Source organism: Pseudochaenichthys georgianus, chromosome 13, assembly GCF_902827115.2.
Source record: "Pseudochaenichthys georgianus chromosome 13, fPseGeo1.2, whole genome shotgun sequence".
In the NCBI taxonomy this organism is placed as follows: Eukaryota; Metazoa; Chordata; class Actinopteri; order Perciformes; family Channichthyidae; genus Pseudochaenichthys; species Pseudochaenichthys georgianus.
The window spans coordinates 28,048,419-28,070,932 of NC_047515.1; the positions used below are offsets into that span (position 1 = coordinate 28,048,419).

Consider the following 22,514-nt stretch of genomic DNA (forward strand, 5'->3'; position numbering starts at 1 on the left):
CTCCTGCCTGTTCGCTAAGTAGGCTTATTTATTTCACTCCCATTCATTCATGTCTGATTCACAGTCAGACATTAATGGGCACTTCTAGCGAACAAAAAGCTTCATATTGTTGGGCTACGGCTGGCTGGTTAGTGGGGGGTCTTCTCACAATTTCAACAAGGAAAAAAATCTTTAAAATCTGCAGGGGCCTGGGGGCACATGTACACTGCTGCCATCATATACTTGGCAATTAGGGTGTGCACATTGGGAGTGTTGGGAGAAGACAGTGAAGATATGACCATTGGCGTTGTAGATTCACGGATAAAAAAATAGGCTTATTATCACACTTGAACCAATCTCTTTTAGAATTTAAATGATGTATTTTAGGAAGAGCTGGATCCAAGGGGAGCAGATTCAGCCTCATCGTCAGCATCAAATGTGATAATGGGCGATATCTGCACCACATTTATGATGCAATGACATACAGTAGGTAACAAACAGCAACACATGGTAGCAGCTGTAATGCGTAGCTGCAAATTCCTGCTCATGGAATAAAATCGCCACAAAATAACAGTTTCATCTATTTTTTATATATATATATGTTGAATTTTTGGAGGAGCCTGTGAAGTTTTTCATTGCCATATCTACACTGTAGCTACTTTGCACATGACAATAAAGCCTTGAATCTTCCTACCATGCATGGTCCTGATGCACTCAAAGCCTTGGAAGTCCCACAGCTTGATAGTCATGTCTGCAGAGCAGGAGGCTAGCAGTTTGCCGGTCTGGTCAAAAGAGATGTCCTGCACTGAATCCGTGTGGCCCTTCAGTGTGCGTTCGAAGTCTCCTGTCTCGTAGTCCCAAACCTGGAGAAGTGAACATATCATACATCAGGTTTACAGACACCTATGTGTAAGATAACATTGATCATTCAGTAACAGGCAGAGCTAAAATAATGAAGAAGAAACACAAGGGTTGTTTATTCCAAACTGGATCCCTTTCCAAGCTGTCCAGATAAGTCATATTACAATCCCATAAAAGACACACAAACAGGCATCAGTTTGCAGACACCACACACTATTTAAATATTGAGTTACAAAGTGGGTGACGTGTTGCTGTTGTTAATGGCAGGAATGCATGAGACAGGGTTAGGGTTACAGTTAGGCGTGTGTGGCACTGCCAGGAGTACGAACACAATATGCAGAGTAGTAGTAAGTAGGGGTTTAACGGGACACGTACCGAAATTATTCGGTACGGGCCTTTCGGTTCGGTACACATGTGTACCGAACGAATTTAACGTTAAACGTAAAAAATTGAGAACGTGAACAACTTCTTGGAAGTAATCTCAGGTACACATTGGGTTCAACGCGTCAGAGCAAGTCATTTCATTGGACGAGAGGCATACTATGAGAGCTGGTCAGAGGGATGCGTTCAAATTTAGTCAGTAATTTGAGGAACTGTCGAGATGGCGAACGCAGATAAAGTTGAGCTCGAAAATCCTCCAGCATCATTGAAGTCTCCGGTTTGGGAACATTTTGGTTTCGCAGTTACGTACAAGGATGACGGACAAAGACAGGTGGACCGAACCAAAGCTGTTTGTCGGCATTGTTCACGGCTGGCAATACATCAAACTTGCACACCCATTTGAAAAGGCATCACCTGAACGTGAATATCACCGGTACCAAAAGAAAAAAGACTGAAGTGCAAACCCAACTCCGACTAGCATTTAAGCCTCCACCACTCGCAAAAGGTTCAGACCGAGCTAAAGCTATTACAAACGCCAAATATCCCTATGTTGCCATGTTAGCAAAGCGCTACCTGGCTGTATCTGCTACCTCTGTCCCTAGCGAGAGGGTGTTCTCCACAGCAGGAGACATTGCTAGTGCCAGCAGATCTGCCCTTTCGGCAAGCAATGTGGACAAGTTCATCTTTCTTTAAACAACATGAAAATACAATGACAAGCAAGTCCTAATGTCAAGCTGGCTGCTTAGGTACTAGTACAGTACAGTTCAAATACAGATTATTTCAGTTCATCGAAATGCTGCACCTTAATGTTTATTTAATTATATTTTGTATTTATTTGAGTGAATATTCATAGTTTAATAATAATTTAAAAAAACAACAAATATTTTATGTTTTGTGATAATCTTTTCTGCTGTACCGAAAACGTACAGAACCGTGACCTAAAAACCGAGGTACGTACCGAACCGAAATGTTTGTGAACCGTTACACCCTTAGTAGTAAGCCTCCTTTTCTAGCCTGAGAAAGCTTTAGGTTTAGGGATCTCAAACGGACAGACGGCTTGTCACTGAGGGATAACCCCTCCTTGGTTCCTCTCTTGGGGTGGGGGATTTTGGGCAGACGGTGACAGGAGACCCTCTCCCCCGCCTCCCCCCCAAAGGAAGCTACAGACTGTGCAGATGGCCGCGAGGTACAAAGTGCAGAGGGGGGTTATCCTGGGGAGCATCAATGCAGTTGACGTGCGAAGGTTTACCCACATTAAACAGTATTTAGCAGCAGCATCCAAAACACAAATAATCCATGAACTACCTGTAACTGTGTCACTGGCACTCCTCCAGGGTATCATTGAAGCCCTATTTCACGATTATTAATGGTTTACATTCTTTCAGAGAAAATGCCTTGGATCTTTGTCTTTCAAGCTAAAACAAAAACACACTTCCTTTGGATTTTCCATTTGTGAAGTAAGCAGTTAGGAAGCTGACACCCAAGCTCTTAACCTATCCACTGGTTGACATGTTTGAGTGAGCAACCTGCTGATTTCCATACTAGGAAGTGATACCAGCTGAACTGAAGGTAACATCTTGCCAAGCAAAGTTCTGCCACGTAAGCAGAGAAAAGAGGACGAGGGCAAAAAGGGGGAGCTTTGGAAACAAACGGTAGCTTAAAGAGCGAGGGTCAACTTAAACACAGGAATAAGCAAGAAAGGGTTAAACCAAATAATGGTTTGACTCTGGAAAACAAAAACGTGCGACACTTGAGACCTTACATAAATAAGGTAAAAGACAGGCAGTCTTTAGCCTTGTTCCAGACCTCTGACCTGCATCGTATGTTTGTTCAGGGATCGAGAAAGTAAACCTTATCTTTCTGCAAAGCGTACTAGCAAGGTAGCTACTCTACGATCATGAGCTACATCAAATAGTGGCTGAGCTGGTTGTTTTCAGCATACAGGAACAACAAATCAAACTCTTTCTTGGCCGTTATGCTATCCAGCTGCCGATATCAATGTTCTCATTGAACTAACGACAACAAAGCCAATAAGTGTTTTGCCAAATGTCAAACTACTTCCTCAAGTTCACTGCTCTAGGACAAGAAAAAAGTCTAAAAGGAGCACAATGTCAGGCTGAATGAATTCAATGAAACAAAATGGCAGTTCAGTCTGATTATCAGGCGAGGCAGCCTCACAGGCACGGAGATGGAGAGCCGATGAGCCTCTCAGCCAACGACAGACTGACGAGCACAAGGTTCGCTCCTTAAAAATCGAACAGAGCTGCTCGGGAGCAGAGAAGTAGGACAGTCAGGCCAGGCCACAGAGAAACGAGGCAGCCAGGGAGAGAGGTGCGAGGAAGCAGGAATTATTTTTTTATTTGAGCCCAGGATCCTGCGGGATAGATGGCACTGACGAAGGGTAGCCATGGTGGGGCAGCTGAGGCTTTAAGTGGAAGATAAATCAGGCAGGATGTTGGGAGGCAGGGTTGCAGGGGGAGGGAGGGGGGGTGGGGTTGGAAAAGGAAGATGATGCCAAAACTGAGAGAAGATCCCTGCAGGGTGGGTGTAGCCGAGGAGATGTACATGTGTCTCTCATTGTCTCATGAATAAAATATACAGAACAAACAGCTCTACAGAGTATTGGCATTGTGCAGTGAGGCATGGGAGAGCTGCAGAAACAGCCTAGGGACAGACTATAGAGTTTATATAGGGATCTAGGGATACATAGAGAGAAAATACACATGGTATCAGGGCGTGTCTAGGAGCTACAGCAGTGGCGGTAAAGCTCCAGAGCGAGGCATAAATGATGAAGGAGGAAGAGAGGTGCAGCGTTAAAGAGAGAGAGAGAAGACGACTGTGTGCAAGAGATGCCACCGACCTGGCACCAAATTACACACTGTTGGTCTATGTTCAAAGATGAACAGAGGAAGCACAAAAACAGACAGACTTGTTGTCTTAGTGACCATACTGTGCACGCCATCTTCAGATTAAAAACATCTTCAATGAAGGCATTAGCATTCTCAAATATTGCCCCATACAGAGCCACAGCTGTGCGACCTGTGTACGCTGGGCTTGTGTCGCTCGAAGGCGTCATGCACTGAATAATGGTCTGTGGAGATAGTTCCTGAAAACAATCTATACATTGTATAGTGTAATACTCTCAGACAATATTAGGTTATATTATAAATAGGGCCGGGACTTTAAGGCGTTAATTAAGATTAATTAATAACAAAAAAATTAACGCATTTTAATCGCACTTATTTTTGCATAGCGGAACGTTTCTCACTGGATGAGTTTCAGGCGTACCGATTATACTGGAGCACCAACTAACGTTCATGACTTCAGCATGGGACTTCAAACAACAACAAACCACGGTGAACAAGAGTCAAACATGAACGAACAAGCTGATGAGACCGCTTTGGTCGGCCCCGTGGATGGGAAATTTTGTTTTAAAAAACGGACGGATGGAAGCGTCGACAAGAGCACGGTTGTGTGCAAATTATGCAAAAAAGAATTTGCATATCACCGCAGCACATCAAGCCTAAAGTATCACCTAAATGCAAAGCATGTAGCAGCTAGCGTGGACGTTAGCCCGACTCCGAGTGCAAGGAACCACACCCTGACCCAACCCACACTCAACCAGATGACTGGTTTCAGGGCCAGGATAAGTATAGAAAATAACCAACTCCCTGGCTCACTGGATTGCACGCGCTCGACATTAAGGACTGCCCGATGGCCCGGGGCCATCTAGTATTTAGCTCGGGCAATGAAGCCTCACCTGCTGGTTGCCCGATCGGGCAATCTATTATGCCAGTATCATGCAGCTCACAATAAGTGTCGCTATGCAACTGGATGAGGCCACAAAGTATAGCGCCGCATTATGCATTTGTTTACATGCCCACCGGAACCCCGAGGCATTACCAACAGATCAACGCACAATCAACCCATACAGGACATCTCTTTCTCCACATTAAGTGTTAGACATTAGAGTTGACTATTCTTGTCTGTCACATCCTCTTCTTGTCTGTCACATAAGTGGCGCAACTGAAGCGGTATTGCTCTAAAGGGAAATTATTTCGACCGAAGATATTTAGATTTGCCGGCTAACGGGAACTCTGACGTGTGCTTCGCGGATGCGCTCGGCTCCTCTCGACTGCTGCTCGGGTCTGCTCGGTCAGCTTCCGGATGAGGAGGCATTCGTTCGACCAACTTACAGTAGTTAACATTACACACATTTTTAACAGGGGCCATAATAGTGTAAATAATGTTTGTTTTGGCAGTTATAACTGAATGTAATGTGTACTTTTTTCCATCTGGGAAGGCATTTGCCTTCATCAGATGGAAAGTGTTTTGACCAACAACTTAAGTATTTCTTAAAGCTATGCAGGGCATGCAAGCGAGCAAACGCAAACAAGAACAAACAAACAAGTGAAATGAAGAATACAATTGAAATTGTACAATATAATATTGTGGTGGTTCATCTTATAATTCAGTCTAGAGAATGCACCAGACAGCATCTAAGACCTGCAAAAATCAAAATGTTCTAGGGGGACGGAGGCCCCCCAAACCCTTCGTGCCATTTCGTCCACGTGCATTTTTCAGGGCAATCTCTATTGGGCTCAGGGCCATCTGTAAATTAGCTTAGATGGCCCACAGGGCCATCTCCCAAAATCCTTAATATCATGCACTTGGACTGTAGACCACTTGGAGTAAAATCCATGTGAAAATTGCTTCTCACTGTTCTCAGGTCAAATATGTATATTTGATTAAAAATGCGATTAATTTCGATTAATTAATTACAAAGCCTCGAATTAATTAGATTACTTTTTTTAATCGAGTCTCGGCTCTAATTATAAAACAAGGTTATTTTGTCAAACAGGATGTTATGGTTGTTAACAGTAACAACAATCTGTACAACAGGTTGTCTTGTGTGACTACAGTACATTCTGAAAGTGTCATGTGACAACATGCGGTCAGATTTGTGTGTATAGTTCAGTTGGAAGTATAGCAAATGGATATTCAATCGCACAGCTGAATTTATTTTACAACCTGAGAAAGTGCAGCACAGGTAGAACAATTAAAAGGTTGTTTTACTTTGGTAAGAGATGAAAGAAAGGGAGATGAGATCTATGGGCTTTCACAGAATATGTTCACTTGTCTGTTAAAGAGGAAGATGAAGAGAAACTGAGAGAAATACATGGAAGTCAGTGTGCCTGCTAACAGTTTTGAAAACCAGTCGATACCTCCATCAGCAGGGAACTCAAACAAGATGACCAGATGTTTCAGAGGAGACTTCTCATCAACATTTATACTTTAACATTTGTCTTAATGAATTACCTAAACTCAGCAACACATGAAGTTTGACTTAAATACTGCAGTCTGACCATTTGTATTGCATCAGCTGACATAATGAATTAAAAATGAGCCTTAAGCAAAATATGAAAACCTTATCAAACTCAACTTTGATCTGTTTACCATAGAGCTAAATGTTGCTATGCTAACTATAACTACATAACAACTTTACATATAATGCTTGAACAATTACATATCCTAAGTGAACAATATCCTTAAAACCCAGATGTCCAAAACGTTTTCAATGCTGCACAGAAAAGGACAAAACCGAAATGTTTCGTGGTCAAAGTTAAGCATACTTGCTCCAAAGCCTTATTTGAAGGCAAGCCCTTCAACACATCGATCCCGCCGCACTGCAGCACTGACCTTTATTGTTGCGTCCTCAGAAGCAGACACCATGACACTGAAGACTGGGTGGAAGATGACACGGGTGACGGGACTGCGGTGGCCACTCAACGCGTATCTCTCTGGCGGGCGTGGGATCCACTCTTTGGGGTCACGCTTCATAGTTATGGGCCCACCGAGGGTGATCTCCTCCTTCGCCTCATTCAGTTTGGATTCAAGCTCCATCACCTGCCGGGAGAGTAAAGGCACGAGTTAACAGTGTGGAGGCAGAACGTTAAGACATAAATACATACATATGGAGGTAATATCAACAGGGAGGATATACATAGAAGAAGATGTTTTAAGAGTTTGCTGAAGTCTGTATTTTAATCTAAGTGTTTAACAGTTGGATTATTGATTAGACTTTCTTTTGATTTGAACATCAGTAATGTCATGAAGCATTCACAAGACTACAGTCCCCAGGAGCATTCTTTGAGGAGAAAACACCCACAAACCTTCTTTTGTAATCTGATGACTGAGGTCCATTTCTTTTCCAAAAGGCCGGCGTACTTCTTATCCAATTCCTCGTTCTGTGGAGGGGGGGAAACAGAAATAAAAAGGATATCAGGCTAACATTCAAAGAAAGCTAATCAAAGTGGTGGGCTCAGCATTATCGGGGAGGCCTGTGGGAGAGGGGCCATCTGGGGTGGCATGCTGAGGTCTTTGGCTGTAGTAAGAAACAACAGGGAATTATTTACACGCCCCTCACAGTCCAACACTGACTGGCAGACACCACCAACCTACTGTACAACACATACATACTACACACACAAACACACACCCTAGTCCTAATCATACAGGCTAATCTCCAGCAGACAAGAAAAGCTTAGGCCGCTTACAGCCACACACCCGGTACAGGAGGCAGCGTGGAGGTTAACTTGTGGCAGACCCCCCTGATTCCACCGGCAAGCGAACACCACATGCTGGCCACTAGCTTTTACATAACAGACCCAATGGATGGCATACACTGGCTGTTTGTTACTGCCAAGACACAAAACAATGTGGTGGCATTTAATAACTGGCACTACAAATATAACTGCACACTTCTGATGTTTTCATTATCAGTTTATCTGCTGATTGTTTACTTCATTAGTTTTCCAGTCCTTTGTTCTGTCAAAAAAGTAAACATTGTGACAAATGCCCTTCCACTCTTTTCCCAGAGCCTTTGGTGTAAAAGTCACCTTAGCCGCGTTCACACTGCGGTACTTTTCTCACAAAGGTTCATGCGAACTTAGTTCATGCAAACTCTTTAGTTCGCATGAACTAAGTACAGATCGCGTTCACACCAGAAAAAGTCCCTGGGGGTGGATTAGGCAAATGAAGCCGCTGACGTCACTTCTTCTTCTGCTTTGGGTTTACTGGCAGGCCGCAAATCACTTCACGGCGTATACTGCCGCCCAAAGTCCCCGGCCGGAAGTCCCCGGCCGGAAGTCCCCGGCCGGAAGTCCCCGGAGTTGGGGACTGGCTTCAGTAGAAGCTGTTGGGACTCCCAGCAGCTTCTACTGAAGCCTTCCGAGTAAATCGCCAGAACGCCGACACCTCCTCATCTCCACCGCTCCCATGTTTTATTTTGTGTTGCCATAAGTTAGTCTCTCTGCGTTTCTGCGCTGGGCTAATGCTAATAATGCTAATGCAAGGATAATAAAATGGCGGCTTCACAAAACTTTTTGGGAGTTTTACGGGGCGTGGTTTGCAATCCGCCCAGCCAATCAGGAATATAGCTCCTTTCTCAAAAAAAGAGCCGCTCGAAAGTCCCTGCTCTCTCGCAGGGACTTTCGAGGGGGTAAAAAGGTTCGCATGAACTACTTTTAGTACCGGCTCTTTTTGGTGTGAACGCGATCATGAACTAAGTTCGCATTAACCTTTGTGGGAAAAGTACCGCAGTGTGAACGCGGCTTTTAGTTGCTTTGTACAATAGTTTGTTCGGCATTGATATTTTTAAACATTGAATAATTGGTTAAAACTCTTACCAATTCATTTTCTGTTAAGGATTTGTGTGTTGGCTCGAAATTCAACCCAAGTACTCAAATGAGCTTTTAGATAGATGGATATATACTTTATCGATCCCAATTTGGGAAATTATTTCGTTACAGAAGCAGCAGTGTGTTCAGACTTTTATTTTTGTTATCGTTTATTCTTGATTTCCGATTGAATTGTTAGTGTTCATATATCACATATATGATATACAGGCAACCAATAACAAAAGAAAGTAAAGATATATTCTATACCCATATAGACCAAGCGTTATGGTGCCACTGTGTACAACACTGCCTTGAGGCTGTTACTGACTTTCAAGGCATCAAGTACCCGCATTGACAGAGAGCCACGAGTGTCAGTGAGGGAGAAAATTAGTGTTGCGCTCCAATTTCACAGCTAGCTCCTCAAGCCGCGACTGGAAACAAAAGAAGTCCTGGAGGTGTGGGGAGCTGCACGCACCACCGATGCTTATATTTAACACTTCTCAATGACAAGGGGCGAGTCCTCAGACTAACATGAGGTGCATGGAGGGACAAAGACAAGAGGCACTGCAGTGAAATGAAGGAGAAACAAAACAGAGGCAGAGAAAGAAACCCGTTTGGAAAAGCCTGCCATCATCTAATCTGCCATCTGCCTGGAAACTCTGCCCAACACACAAAGACGGACACACACATATGAAGTGCCAGACTGCAGCCTGCCAGTCTGTTGACTGTGTGTGTGTGTGTGTGTGTGTGTGTGTGTGTGTGTGTGTGTGTGTGTGTGTGTGTGTGTGTGGTTTATTTTATAGAGCCAGTAAAAAAACTTAAGCAGTATGACTCCCATTTATCTTTCCCAATGTGCACATTAGCATTAACCTTAAATTGATAATCAAATAGCCAACCAGGGCAAAGATAAAGAAGATTACATTCCCTCTAAAGACAATCTAAATGGACCTGAACAATGGCAAATCATGTGGCCTCAAGGAAAAAGCTAAAATAACTTGGTTGATGTTTAGCATGGTGCTGCCAAGGTGTGTGGCTGAGGGCTGATACCCAACAGGGTGCACCTTTCCCTCCGTGCCATTCATCTATTATTCAGCCGGCTTCCACAGAGAAAACGTCTGGAAGAAGAACGGATAAAGACAGAGGAGCAGGGGGTGGGGTGTCACGTGGACACAAGGTGAAAAAGGTGGTGCTATAGAGAGGCAGAGAAGAAGAGACTCTTAGATGAAAAGGGGTTGAGAGGAATCAGTGATAGCATTTCCAACTGGAGTACGAGGTGATATATCCAATGAGCACCTGAAACCTTGGGAGCACAGGAATACAATTTAAGGAGCACAATTTGTTAAAATATAAAAAATTCCCACAGCTGCCTTATTGTTTGGCTCTGAATTAAAGTCCTTTAAAAAAAAAAAAAAAAAACATAGGAAACACGAGGTTTAAGTGTGGACTACCATCTTTAAATTGTGACTGAGGGTGTTCACAGTTATATCAGCAACAGAATCTAAATTGTATGAATAATTTACAACATTTTAAGATAATGGGATATCTGTGTTGAACAAAGCAGCCAATGAAAACATTTTTGACATACCCTTAACTTGACTAGGCATGTCCTTAAGATGCTTAAGATGAATGAAAGCCTTTATACAATGCTAAAATAAAAAATACATGACTACAATGAGTATGTATGTGTCTCCAATCTCCACACTTTCTATCTAGTTTCAATGTGAACACCCTAAACAAAGGTTGTGTATATTTCATAGCATTCACAGGTTTACCTTATAAAATAGCCCAAAATATTCCCAATATATTTAAAACCCAACAAAATGCCATTTGATCAGAAAAGCAAGGGCAATAATATAAACACATACATACATATATGAAAGTGCTTTTAAGAATGCAATTTTTAACAAATGAATAAAAGCTGAAGATGAATTAGCAGCAGCATAGCCCCCCCCCCGATGAGAGTTAACCAACATAATTGGGTGCAGGTGCTCCCAGAAATCAAGGCATACTGTTTGTACAAATTGGTCTGATTGGCTGTGCCACCCTTAATATACTCACATTATCTAATTCCGCCTCCTTCTTGAAAGTGGAATATGCTTCTTCATATCCATTGGAACGTAGATAATCGGCTATCGCCCGATTTCTGCAACAGACAAAGAGGACCATAATTAGTTCCCCTGATTAACAGACAAGATAGTAGTTAAAGTGCCACGAGAAACGACGAGATTAATAGAGTTGTATTTAACACTGTAAAGACAAAGACAGGAAATTAGCATGTTCAGGAAACGTGTCAGACAAGGTGCACATTTGACACATTCAGACTGTTATCACGGTGCTAGCTGTAGAATAAAAATGCTTTGCATGCGCCACACACACACACACACACACACACACACACACACACACACACACACACACACACACACACACACACACACACACACACACACACACACACACACACACACACACACACACACACACACACACACACACACACACACACACACACACACACACACACACACACACACACACACACACACACACACACACACACCACACACACACACACACACACACACACACACACACACACACACACACACACACACACACACACACACACACACACACACACACACACACACACACACACACACACACACACACACACACACACACACACACACACACACACACACACACACACACACACACACACACACACACACACACACACACGTCTGGCTTCTATAATGAGCTCTTGTTGCTTTGGGCAAATAAAGGGAGGGCTCCCCATGGTGTAGATAAGGGGGAAATGAGAGTCAGTCAATACCCCAGCATTACCTTCATCAAAACGGAAAGACAGACAGACATTTTGGATAGTACTGAAACAAATTATATTTTACGAATCAATTAAATCAATTCTGTTTCTTAAAGTCCAATGTAATTTCTTTAAATGATAGTTAGATATAAACAGATAAAAGAAGGAAATAGTTTTATTTAAACAGCTGAGAACAGCATTTACTGATATGTGTGCATTTACAATGATTCCCATCAATACAACTGGCTATTTTTTTCCTGCTGCTCGACCTTCCAACGATATTAATGATACTTGCAGCTCTTAGAGATCCTTGAGTATTTCCTTTTTACTCCAGTTCATCTTTTTTTCCTGCACAAGTTCCCAGATAAACTTAAGTAGACATCTAAAAAGACACCTTTCGGAAAGCCGATCTAAACATGGCGGAGATGGGAGCAGAGGTGTGTTTTTGTCCTGCTATTTCAAATATGTGCAGAGAGATGTTGAGATAGGACAGACAATAGCAGAGACAGGCAGAGCTGAAGGTGAGGAGAAAGGAGGCTATCTTCACTCGCCCTCTTTTTGTCTCCTGGCCTGCCATAAGGGACAACCCACACAGCTTAGATACACAATCACACAGCTTAGATACACAATCACACACATGAACAGTTCCGAGTGGTTTCAAGACTGCAGCCTTGGCAGCAGTTCAATGTATCAGGAGTTATGAGCTTTAAGTCAGTCTCAATACTGTTCATTCTTAATCTAATTCGATTTTTGTGAGGGGGAAGAAAAGTCAATTATTAATTAGAATGTTCCACTAAGTCTAACTATAGTTCATGATATGTTGTGTTTTTATAACTAGAGTAAGAACATACCTTGATTCAGGCATGCAAGGACTAAATAGTATCATATATCAAAATGTGATGATATATCGTATACATCTGGCTACTCTTTAGTGTTTACCAGTGGCTCTTCCTATTCGGGACACTTCTGGGAGCCTTTGGGCTAAACACATGTAAACCCTGAGCCAATAAACAGACCATTCTTAAACTCAGGTTGTTTAATATCACCTCGTTGTCATGCCCCTCATTTGGTTTAAAATTGTTTTTACTTTTTAAGTTGTCGTTACAGTTTGCATTTACAGTCTGGGCTTGGCCAAAAATGACTGGAAAATGTGGTGAAGAGGACAAATAAAGAAACAGAATTCTTGAATGTTTGATAACAATTTCATTTGACCCTATTTATACAGTATGTCCTTGATTCCTCCTGTGTTTGCTCACAGTAGATCCAACCACTAATGCCAGGAGGATCCAGACAAGCTGTCAGCCACGTAAGGCTTTGAGGGGCCAATAAGGAGGGGGTTGGGGGTACAATCTGTCAGCCCTGCCTGTGCCCCCTGTGCCCTCTCGGTCAGTGTTGAGCACTGAAACCCCCGTCTCCCTCTGCCCACCTGAATCCCCATGACAACAGGAGCAGGCCTTATTACAGCTCAAGGTTAGCAGGAGGTTATCTTCTCCCGTGACAGCCTGCCTGCCGCAAGTCTGGAAACCAGAGGGGAGGGCCGGGTGAGCTAGTTTGTCTGAGAAAGTGTATAAGCAGGTGAGAAAAAAGCTGCGGGTGAGGCAAGCTGAGGCAGCTTTGATGTGGCGTGGGTGTGTTAGGAGTGTGTGTATGAGCAGGTGTGCTTCTACCAAACACAACAATGAGATGTCACAACAGCATTTTACAGTCTAATTCAGAGGACAGGGTATCAGCAAGGCCACCTGGCTGCCAATATTGACAATGTACTAAACTCTCACTACTGAAAAGATTTAAAAATGGAAATTATGGAAAGTCTCTCAAAGGTTCTGCCTACGTCAAGTCCTACCCAGAACATGGAAAGAGCAGGAGATAAAATCAGCTTTCAGGGATTTGAGGGGATGCATGTAGCTATTTGGAAAATACAAGCAAAAAAGGGAAATATTTTCTACTCTTTTTTTTTTTTAAGAGTAAGCCGAAAGAGAGCATAGTAAAGTAGAGAAAAGTTATTTTGATGCAAGGTGTTTGCCTCACTTTCTATGGTGTTCTATGCACTATATTTATGTAGCTCCAGTGGATGATTTGTAATCATGAAACATTTTCAGTATATTTCAAGTGTTTTTTCATGGTGCAAGAACAATAAGGCTCAAACTAAATTATTATTCTGCTGACCCTCACTTCACCCTATGTGTGGAAAAACAAAACAGAGAACACACTAGTTTTCAATATACCCATTCCCCAAAGGCTGAGAGGAAAACAGGGGAAAAGATGTGCACTAATATCGACAGAAGGGGAGCAAACTGGCTGGTTTCCATGGTTACCGTCAGCCCACAGCTAGATGACGTGATGAGGAGATAGTGAGAAACAGGGAAGGGTGAGTACGTGGACAGAGAGGACATATAGAAGTGGGGGAAGGAACAAAAGAAAGCTTGAAAGCCCATATTGTAGCTGAAAACTTGGTCTGTTTTAATGAGGTCAAAAGGCCTGAAAACTGGACCCACTATTCAAACAGTACAACCCCAGTGCCTTTTTTTTGCCTATTGTTGTGTCATTCGATAAAGTCTATACGAGTCTCATGTGAGCATGGATGCTAATTTAGACATTTTTTCTGGCCTTAACAGAAATATTAGTGCAGTGGTTGAAGTTGCCCATCTGCAGCCATTACCGATGCAAAAACAGGTTGAATCCATCATTTATCGCCAGCTGCAGTGTACGGGCAAAACAAATCCCTAGTACACCCGTCTGGGAGTTAGCAGCCGTGAGTGCACTGTCGGGACACATGTAGGCACTTCACCAGTAAATCTCCACCGCATCGAAATGTAAGGCAGGGAGTTTTTAGCTGTGTGTCTGCCTGCCAGAACGTTAGGGTTTTTGGGGTTTTGCTGGTGTAGTTAAATCCTGACATTAATGAAAAATCTGACAAAACAAGTAAATCTCTTGAAAACAATATTTGTTTGCATTGACAATTAGTTTAACGACTAATTAGTTGATGGTTCTGATTAGCTAATTGTTAGTCGATCTCAGCTCTCATTGGATCAATTCCTTGATCAACTGAGAAAACGCTGTTTCATGTGACGAAGCCAGGCGCTACAGTCAAAGGAGTGAGGTGAGCACATTAAAATGTCTGGATCCAGAGCTGCTCTCTCATGTGCTATGAAGCCTTAATGAGTGAGAGTGCCTGTGACACAAACCGAGATAGGGGGGTGAGATGAGGAAGAGATGCATGACCACATGGTTCTGAGAAGAGGAGTGAGTCAGCCATCCAGCATGTCTGCCAGTGACATCACTTCCTCCCAATTGGTGCTCCATTATCATTCAATTTCACATCCTTTCTAACGATGAGCAACACTGACTCACAGAGGCTCCAACCTTTCTTTAAATGTCACCTCATTCTGTATAAGGGATCAAAAACGTGGCCAGTTTTAGCAAGTCAGACAATGAACAGTTAAGCTGTTTGAAGTGTGCTGCAGAGGCTATACATCAAGAACTCCCATTTAGCTCAAAAACAGATTAAGCTGTACCTGGTGGTGGCTGGGCCGTTCTGTTTCAACGGTCATTGGATTATGATGAAACATGAACCCATGTCTGTGCCAACAGCCAACAGTATGGCCAACAGCACAGTTCAGTGATATCAGAACAAGACCTCAACTGCATGGCTGCTGCTGTGTTTGCATTGAAAACATTAGAGTGTGGTGGTAACCGTCTGAAAACACCTTTACAAAAGCACAACATGAGGGCTGTTTTTAACAATGATTCTCACAGTGCAAGTCTTTAATAAGTCAATTATGTAGGGTAGAAATAATAGTAAAAGTCCATCTGACATTCCCAGACCATCAGTCCTGTGATATCCTGAAAACATTTCAAAGCTAAAGCAGATTGTTTTTGTTTTTCCTACGTGCAAATCTCAGTCAATGCTCATTCTCCTCAATGTCCTATTCATAAATATGTTCTTTACTTACAAAGCCTGGACATAAGTCAACGACACTACAAATATGTTCATGTCAAACACCACTTACGATACATTAATTACAGAATTGTTGGAAAGCAGCCTACTCTGCTGAAATGTAAGAAAGAGACATAACTCCACAGTGCATGCAGCACTCATTAACTACAGACAGACCATTAATGCTCTAATAAATCTGAGGGGAAGAGATTGTGCTTCTCTGGCCAGGCCATTGCCCTGGTCCATATATCTGTCTACGGCCACAAACATTACAATTCAGTATTACTAGACTCCTCGATTAGAGATGTCCCGATCCGATCACTTGATCGGAGCCGATCACGTGATTTTCAAAAGATCGGAATCAGGAGGGGGAAAAAAAAAAAAAAAAAAAAAAAAAAAAAAAAAAAAAAAATCGGGATTTTTTTTTTTAATAAAATATTTTATTATTTAATTAAATTTTACAAAACAAAAATGACCATGTTCACGTCTTAAAGTCATCCTGAGGCCTTAGTTTTGGTTTCAAATTACACATGTATGCTACGTTCAGCTGGTGACTCGGGAGTCGGAAAAGAGAAAATGTCAGCAGTTTGGAAGTATTATAAAATTGAAAGCGAAGGCAGTGTAACAGCCAGATGCAATGTTTGCAAGGCGGAGGTTCCACGTGGTGGAAAGAACAGAGCTACGTTCAACACGACCTAATACGCCACCTGAGAAACAAACAAAGACAACAACACGACGAGTACACAGCGGCCACTCAGGCAACGGCACAGAAACAGACACTTTTAAAAGGAAAGAGAAACTGCCCCAGAACAGTGAAAAGGCCAACAAAATAACAGCCAAGATGGCTGAATTCATCGCGTTGGATGACCAGCCGTTATCTGTTACCTTTTTTTCTCATAATGCATTGCATAAAGATCGGATCGGGAAAAATCGGTATCGGCAGATTGTCAAAATCAAATGATCGGAAGCAAAAAAAGGTGATCGGGACATCTCAACCCTCGATGTATGGACCTGTTCAATGTTTTAAATCTGCTGATAAATGTTTAATAGGAAGAACCTGAAGTAGGTGGAAGGTCCCCTGGCACATATACAATTCACTTTCTTATGGATTATTTCTAGGGATGCACGATAATTATCGGCCCGATAATTATCGGACCGATATTAGGAATTATGACGTCATCCCGATAAACCCGATACCAGTATTAATAGCCCCGATAATATACAATATATTTTTTGGGTAAAAAAAAAGAAAAAATACTGCGGTGTGGGTGGATTGGGCGCTTGTTTTTCACTCGGCTCCTCCCGTTTTGCCAGTACTGTGGTATTAGTGGTTTAGGAAGAGGGGAGTTCTTCACAAATCCAGCGCTCCCTAATACTTCGAACCTGATCAGTCACCTGAAACATCGCCATCGAAGCGTACGAAGACAATAATACAATACAAAGTAAGTGTGTGTGTATGTGTGTGCGTGCGTGCGCGTGTTGGAGCTATGTGCAACTGAAGGCATATGCTCGAACCGGAGCTGCCTGGAAGCTGCAATCATGTTCATGTATCCGTCCTGAGTGTGCTGACTTCTCGTACAATGTCCCGCTGTCTGCTTCCTGCATAAAGTCAAGTGCTCGGTGCAGTTGTGGCGAAATGTCACTCCTCTGTTTTCATTTAAACAGCTCCTTATATCTGTTAGCGCAGCTAGTTAGCACCAGATGCTAACAACAACAATGCACGTAAGGTCTCTCTCTCCCTCGCACCACAGATACACACACCCTCCCGGTCCTCCAGATGGCCAGTCGGTGCCTGCCGGTGAGCGTGGAAGTGTGGTCTGCCACAAGCGGGCAGCAGGAGCGGGGCTGTCAGCATCAGCGTGTAGATGGTATTTTAAACTCGATTCGCTCTGAAACTACGGGGCGGCCAAGGAAAAAAATGTGTTAAAATAATTAGTGGCGTACATTTTTATTATCGGTTATCGGTATCGGTCTTGAGAAGCAGGAAGTTATCGGTATCGTTTTCAAAAAACCAATATCGTGCATCCCTAATTATTTCCCAGACATACAGCAAGGGTTCTTTTGGCAATGCAAGGAAACATATTGTATTGCTTAAATAGTAACAGTATAGCGATACCACCACCTCCAGCATCCGTTCACATCTCCAGCACAGTCATGACTAGGGCTGTGCAATTTAATCGATCTTGCGATATACATCGATATTTAGTTTTCCGAGAAAGTATCGATATTTCAGCCGCGGGTATCGATACATTAAGTCTGATAACTGTGTTCGTTATACTCGCGTCCAGGAGAGAAGCTTTAAAAAGGAGACTAATTGAGTCTCTGAGAATGTTCAAATGTATAGTTTAATTAATAAAAAGCGCGGTACTGTTACAAGCAGAAGATGATTCAGTCAGAAAAACAGCTGTGTTCTGGTTCTCGTGAGCGAAGGGAAGAGAGCGAGCTCCACCTTTCCAGTTGTTAAATATCCTCTGCTGGCTCCTCCCTGTGGGCCTGTTGGCGCTGCTGGGGATCGGCCCTCCACGTCTCCAATGTTCGTTGTTGCGCATTACAGAGGATTCAGACATTGCACATTAAATATATAACTAAACACGCCTTTTCTCCTCCTCATCTCTTTCATGACTTTTCATTCAACACATTCTAAACGCTGTAATCAATACTCCAAAAATACCTCACGGCTGGTATCATTTCCGGTAGTTCCGAATGTTGTCTCATGCTACCCACGTCTGTAAACAAACTTATTCAAATAAACTGTACCTTCATTTAATATTCAGCAATAATAATATCTCGACGTCTATAGTTGTAGTGTTGAAATCAGTAGGTTTCGGTGTGCAACACTCCGTGTCATATCGCTACTAAATGCACCTCTATAGGAAATTGTATATTAGCCACATGCTAAATGCTAACCGGAGATGAAGGATTTTCAGAATAAAAGCTCAACAACTGGTTGTGCACAACAACTTCTGGTTTTTCAGTATAAAACGGCATTTAAACTGACGGTATGTTTATGGTACTTTATGCCATCAAAACATTGATTTTAATTTCTAACAAGTCTCATTCAAATCCCCCGTGTTCCGCCACCGGCTGCACCTTTTAATTCTCCATTGTGATACTGCACTTTACAGCTACAGTTTGCACCGTTTCAATAAATGAAACTAATTTTCTCACCACATCTTTTGATTCATTTTGTCCAGCATTTGCAAGCTGTAGACTCTCTGTCAGAGCCATATATTGTATAATTGATGCTTTCAGTTTTCAGTTGAATTAATTCAATCCAAGTCAATGGAACACTCACAAGATGTCACCAAAATCACACTGTCCCTTTAAAATCTTTCAGAAAATGATATAAGTGTATCGAATCGTATCGTTGGCTGAATATCGTGATATATATCGTATCGTTGGCTGAATATCGTGTATCGTATCGTGAGATTAGTGTATCGCCACAGCCCTAGTCATGACATGGATTATTATTGACTACTTCCGCTGAAACGGTATAATGGGTTAAAGTAAAAAGAGCCGTATTTTGTGTTGAGAAGAAGCAGGACAGTGGAGGGCTTAAAATGTTAAGATTGTTCCCCTGTTGTAACAGCCAAGTACTGAACAGCTGATAACTTCTGAGAAGCATTCCACAAAAATCATATGACAGCGTTGCATAATTGCAGAGTTACAGTTAGATCTCCTTGATAACTGTAACCAATCTACCATTCCTCTTGCTTGACAGATGAGGAGTTTGGGTCCTTCTTTGCTGAGACTTGCAGCATGTCTCCTGAAGGCAATCACTGCCTAGATTAAAACAGACAATGTTTCCACTATATAGTTTCAAAGAGGAAAAAAATGAAAGAGAAAATCTGGTTTATCCTACATTTCTGCCCTTTACTTGATTCCAAATGTTGTCAAAGCCTCTTAGAGGGGCGATTATTCTAATGTTGTTAATTTCAGTGTGAAACAGGTAGGCTGTCAGGGAAAGAAAGCAGCAGTCTTATTTCATATGAGTTATGAGCACTGCACTGGGGATCAACCTGTAAGCCAGAAAAATACTTCAAAGGGTAATCTCTCACTGGGATCCACCAAAAACTGAATGTGCAAACCATGACCCTCTTTTTACAGAAATCAGTCAATACAACTGCAACTAGTCTTAACTAAGGATGTGTGTGTGCGCAGTATTATTTCAGATCAAAAAGCAGCATGGTCAACACACAAAACACACAAAGAAGTCACAGTTTTGTTCTCTAGTGGGCGTGTAGCATGGCCTGAACCCAATTCCAGTCACATGCTGATGATGGAGCTTTGATGGCCAAGCTGAAGCCAAAGTTTGTGTAGTTGTGCGTACTTTCTTAAAGACCATCATGGTGTGTCAACTCCAAGCTTGGATAGACAGAGTTACACGAATAGAAATAAAAGTTTGTACCAAAACATATCTGAAACCATTTATATTGAATATCTCTGGTTGGAAGGGTTGAAAATGATGTGCACGTTTTTTATGTTATGAAACGTGCATAATATGGTCAGCTGTAAATCATGTTTAAATTAGTTGTTTATATTTGTATTAATGTGTTATTCCTTTCGTTGAAAATGCCAGAAAATAGTGAAACATTGCCGTTATAACAGTCAAATAACTGATAGCTGGAAAAGACTTGCTATAATGAGTAAAGATGTTGCCATGAAACAAGTGGGTGAATGATGAGTAAAAAAAGAGAACTAGGACCGAATATACCACCAATGATGCACACAATAAAGATGTGGATGACTGGAGCAAATGAATGCTGGATTATGCCCAATTGGAAACATTTTTTGTGTATTCTGAGAGTCTGGTCCTCTTTCTAAAACTGAGGCCTTTCTATATGTGGGACGGTGAATGATTGATAGGGGATGGTGGGTCCAAAACACAGACACAGTTTCTAAGCCAATCCATCTGTCAGTCCTGAGGCACAATTCCCATCTGTGCTGATGGACCCCCTGCAGATGCATCCAGCCGTGCTCACTACACTGAGCACCAACAGAGAGAACTGAACACGTTAAGTGTTTGTAGGATCTCGCACGGAGTTTAGCTGACAAGGAATAGTGAGGAGTAAACATGTTCTCTTTTATACTCCTTGGTGGTGTTGCACGGTGTACCGATACTTGAAAGGTACCGCGATACCCTGCCGTTAAAAACGTTACGATTCCTCCGTTTCATTAGTATCGGTACTTTAAGAAAGATGGGGAAAAGTACTCCAGTGAGAAAGCACTATTTTAATAAGAGCCGTGTGTGTTCAGCGCTCTGCTTCCACTCCCTGCACTGCAGCCGTGCCTGCAGTCCCTCCCCTCTCAAGCACGCTCTAAGTCCCTCCCCTCTTTGTCCCTCCCCTCTCAAGCACGCTCTAAGTCCCTCCCTTCTCTCGTGCACGCGGTCACGCGCTAGCTGCCAGAGCATGTGAGAAAACGAGAAGCATGGTTGCAAGTGGGAGTGCAACTGCCGCAGCGCCTCGGCTTGTTGACAAAAAAGATGCCAGAAGCGAAATTTGGAAGTATTTGAGCTATATCTCTGACAGTGAGGGCAAGCCTACGGACACCACGAGGCCTGTCTGTGAGAATGTTTTAGATCCCTGCAAACCAAGGGAGCCAACACATCAAACTTGGCTAAGCACCTCGCCGACCGGCATCCAGAGCTGTTTAAAGAATTTAAAGACAGACAGGTTAGCGAATGTGATAGATAACATAATTACATCATGCTCAAGCCCATGCCCTCAAATCTAAGTCAAACAAGTGTAATTTATTTTGTGACAAACAAACGTTTTCGTAGTTTGACGAGGCAATTAATGGCAATGTTAACTGTCTGATATGGCTATCTTTTTAGCTAACTTACCAATGTGGCTAACATCTGCCATGTACATTTTGTCAATAATTATTTATATTACTGTACTATTACATGTTAATAAAATATAAAGTTAACTACCAAAGAAATCACATAAACTCAAGTATAAAGAAGAAACCATGTTGTAAGAAAACACTTAACAGATAAACTACAATTTTATTGATCGTGAAGATAATAAAAGAAAAGTATCGAAAAAGAATCGGAATCTCAATTCTTGACTTGGTATCTGTATCATGACAACACTACTCCTTGGTGGCACCTTAAAGTTCTCTTTATTTCCGCTAATCCGCAAAGTTAGCAACACCCATGAAGGACCGTGTCTGATGGTTTGAGACTTGGCTGTACTGACCCTTGCAAGTGTGTCAAGCATTAGTGTCTGTGTGTGCAAGGAAGACATGGGGGTGACCGGTGTCTCCTTAAGGGGAATAGTTCACAGAAGATACAGATACATGACAACATTTGAAATACAGCATTTCTGGCTCCAACTAGTTGATGCCATCAGTGCAAATCTTAAAAACGTTAAGCCTTTAATCCACAAATCTAGTAACTAACCTTGAATGACCAAATTGTTGACTAATTTAAAGCTGAAATTAAAACCTGATTAACCCTTATCCAAAAGAAGACCTGGGTATGTGTGTGCATGTAAGAGTTGTTTTTTATGAGCAAGAAGACAAAATGGACAGAAGTAGAAGGTAGAGTTTTAGATAATAATACTCATTGTGTTTAAATAAACATAGGGATATTACAGGAGAGGTAAATGTCCAAGTGATCAGTTTATCCAAACACAGATTATTCCCAATAACATGTGTGTATACTAACAATACATGTTCTGGAGCATTATGACATTTGAAAGACAGTACATTTAACCAACGTCATTTTATTTACCAGTGTAAATTCCACATAGCTTTCACTGTAGTATTCTATACTACAGCCTTTCTTTGTTTACGAAGCCTTTATGTTTTCGAATGGCAGAAGTCTTGACATTTGACCTGTTAT

The 22,514-nt window shown here is 42.2% G+C and overlaps 1 protein-coding gene across 2 annotated transcripts in view; it reads right to left on the reverse strand.

The window, feature by feature from the left end:
* LOC117457106 (lissencephaly-1 homolog A) overlaps nt 1-22,514 on the reverse strand; it is a 46,840-nt gene that overhangs the window by 6,425 nt on the left and 17,901 nt on the right. For both annotated transcript variants that reach the window (XM_034096983.2, XM_034096984.2), the window contains exons 3-6: nt 10,959-11,043; nt 7,395-7,469; nt 6,922-7,128; nt 674-842 (exon numbers count right to left, since the gene is read on the reverse strand). In XM_034096983.2, coding sequence (XP_033952874.1) covers nt 674-842; nt 6,922-7,128; nt 7,395-7,469; nt 10,959-11,043 — 536 coding nt within the window. The remainder of the gene's footprint in view (nt 1-673; nt 843-6,921; nt 7,129-7,394; nt 7,470-10,958; nt 11,044-22,514) is intronic.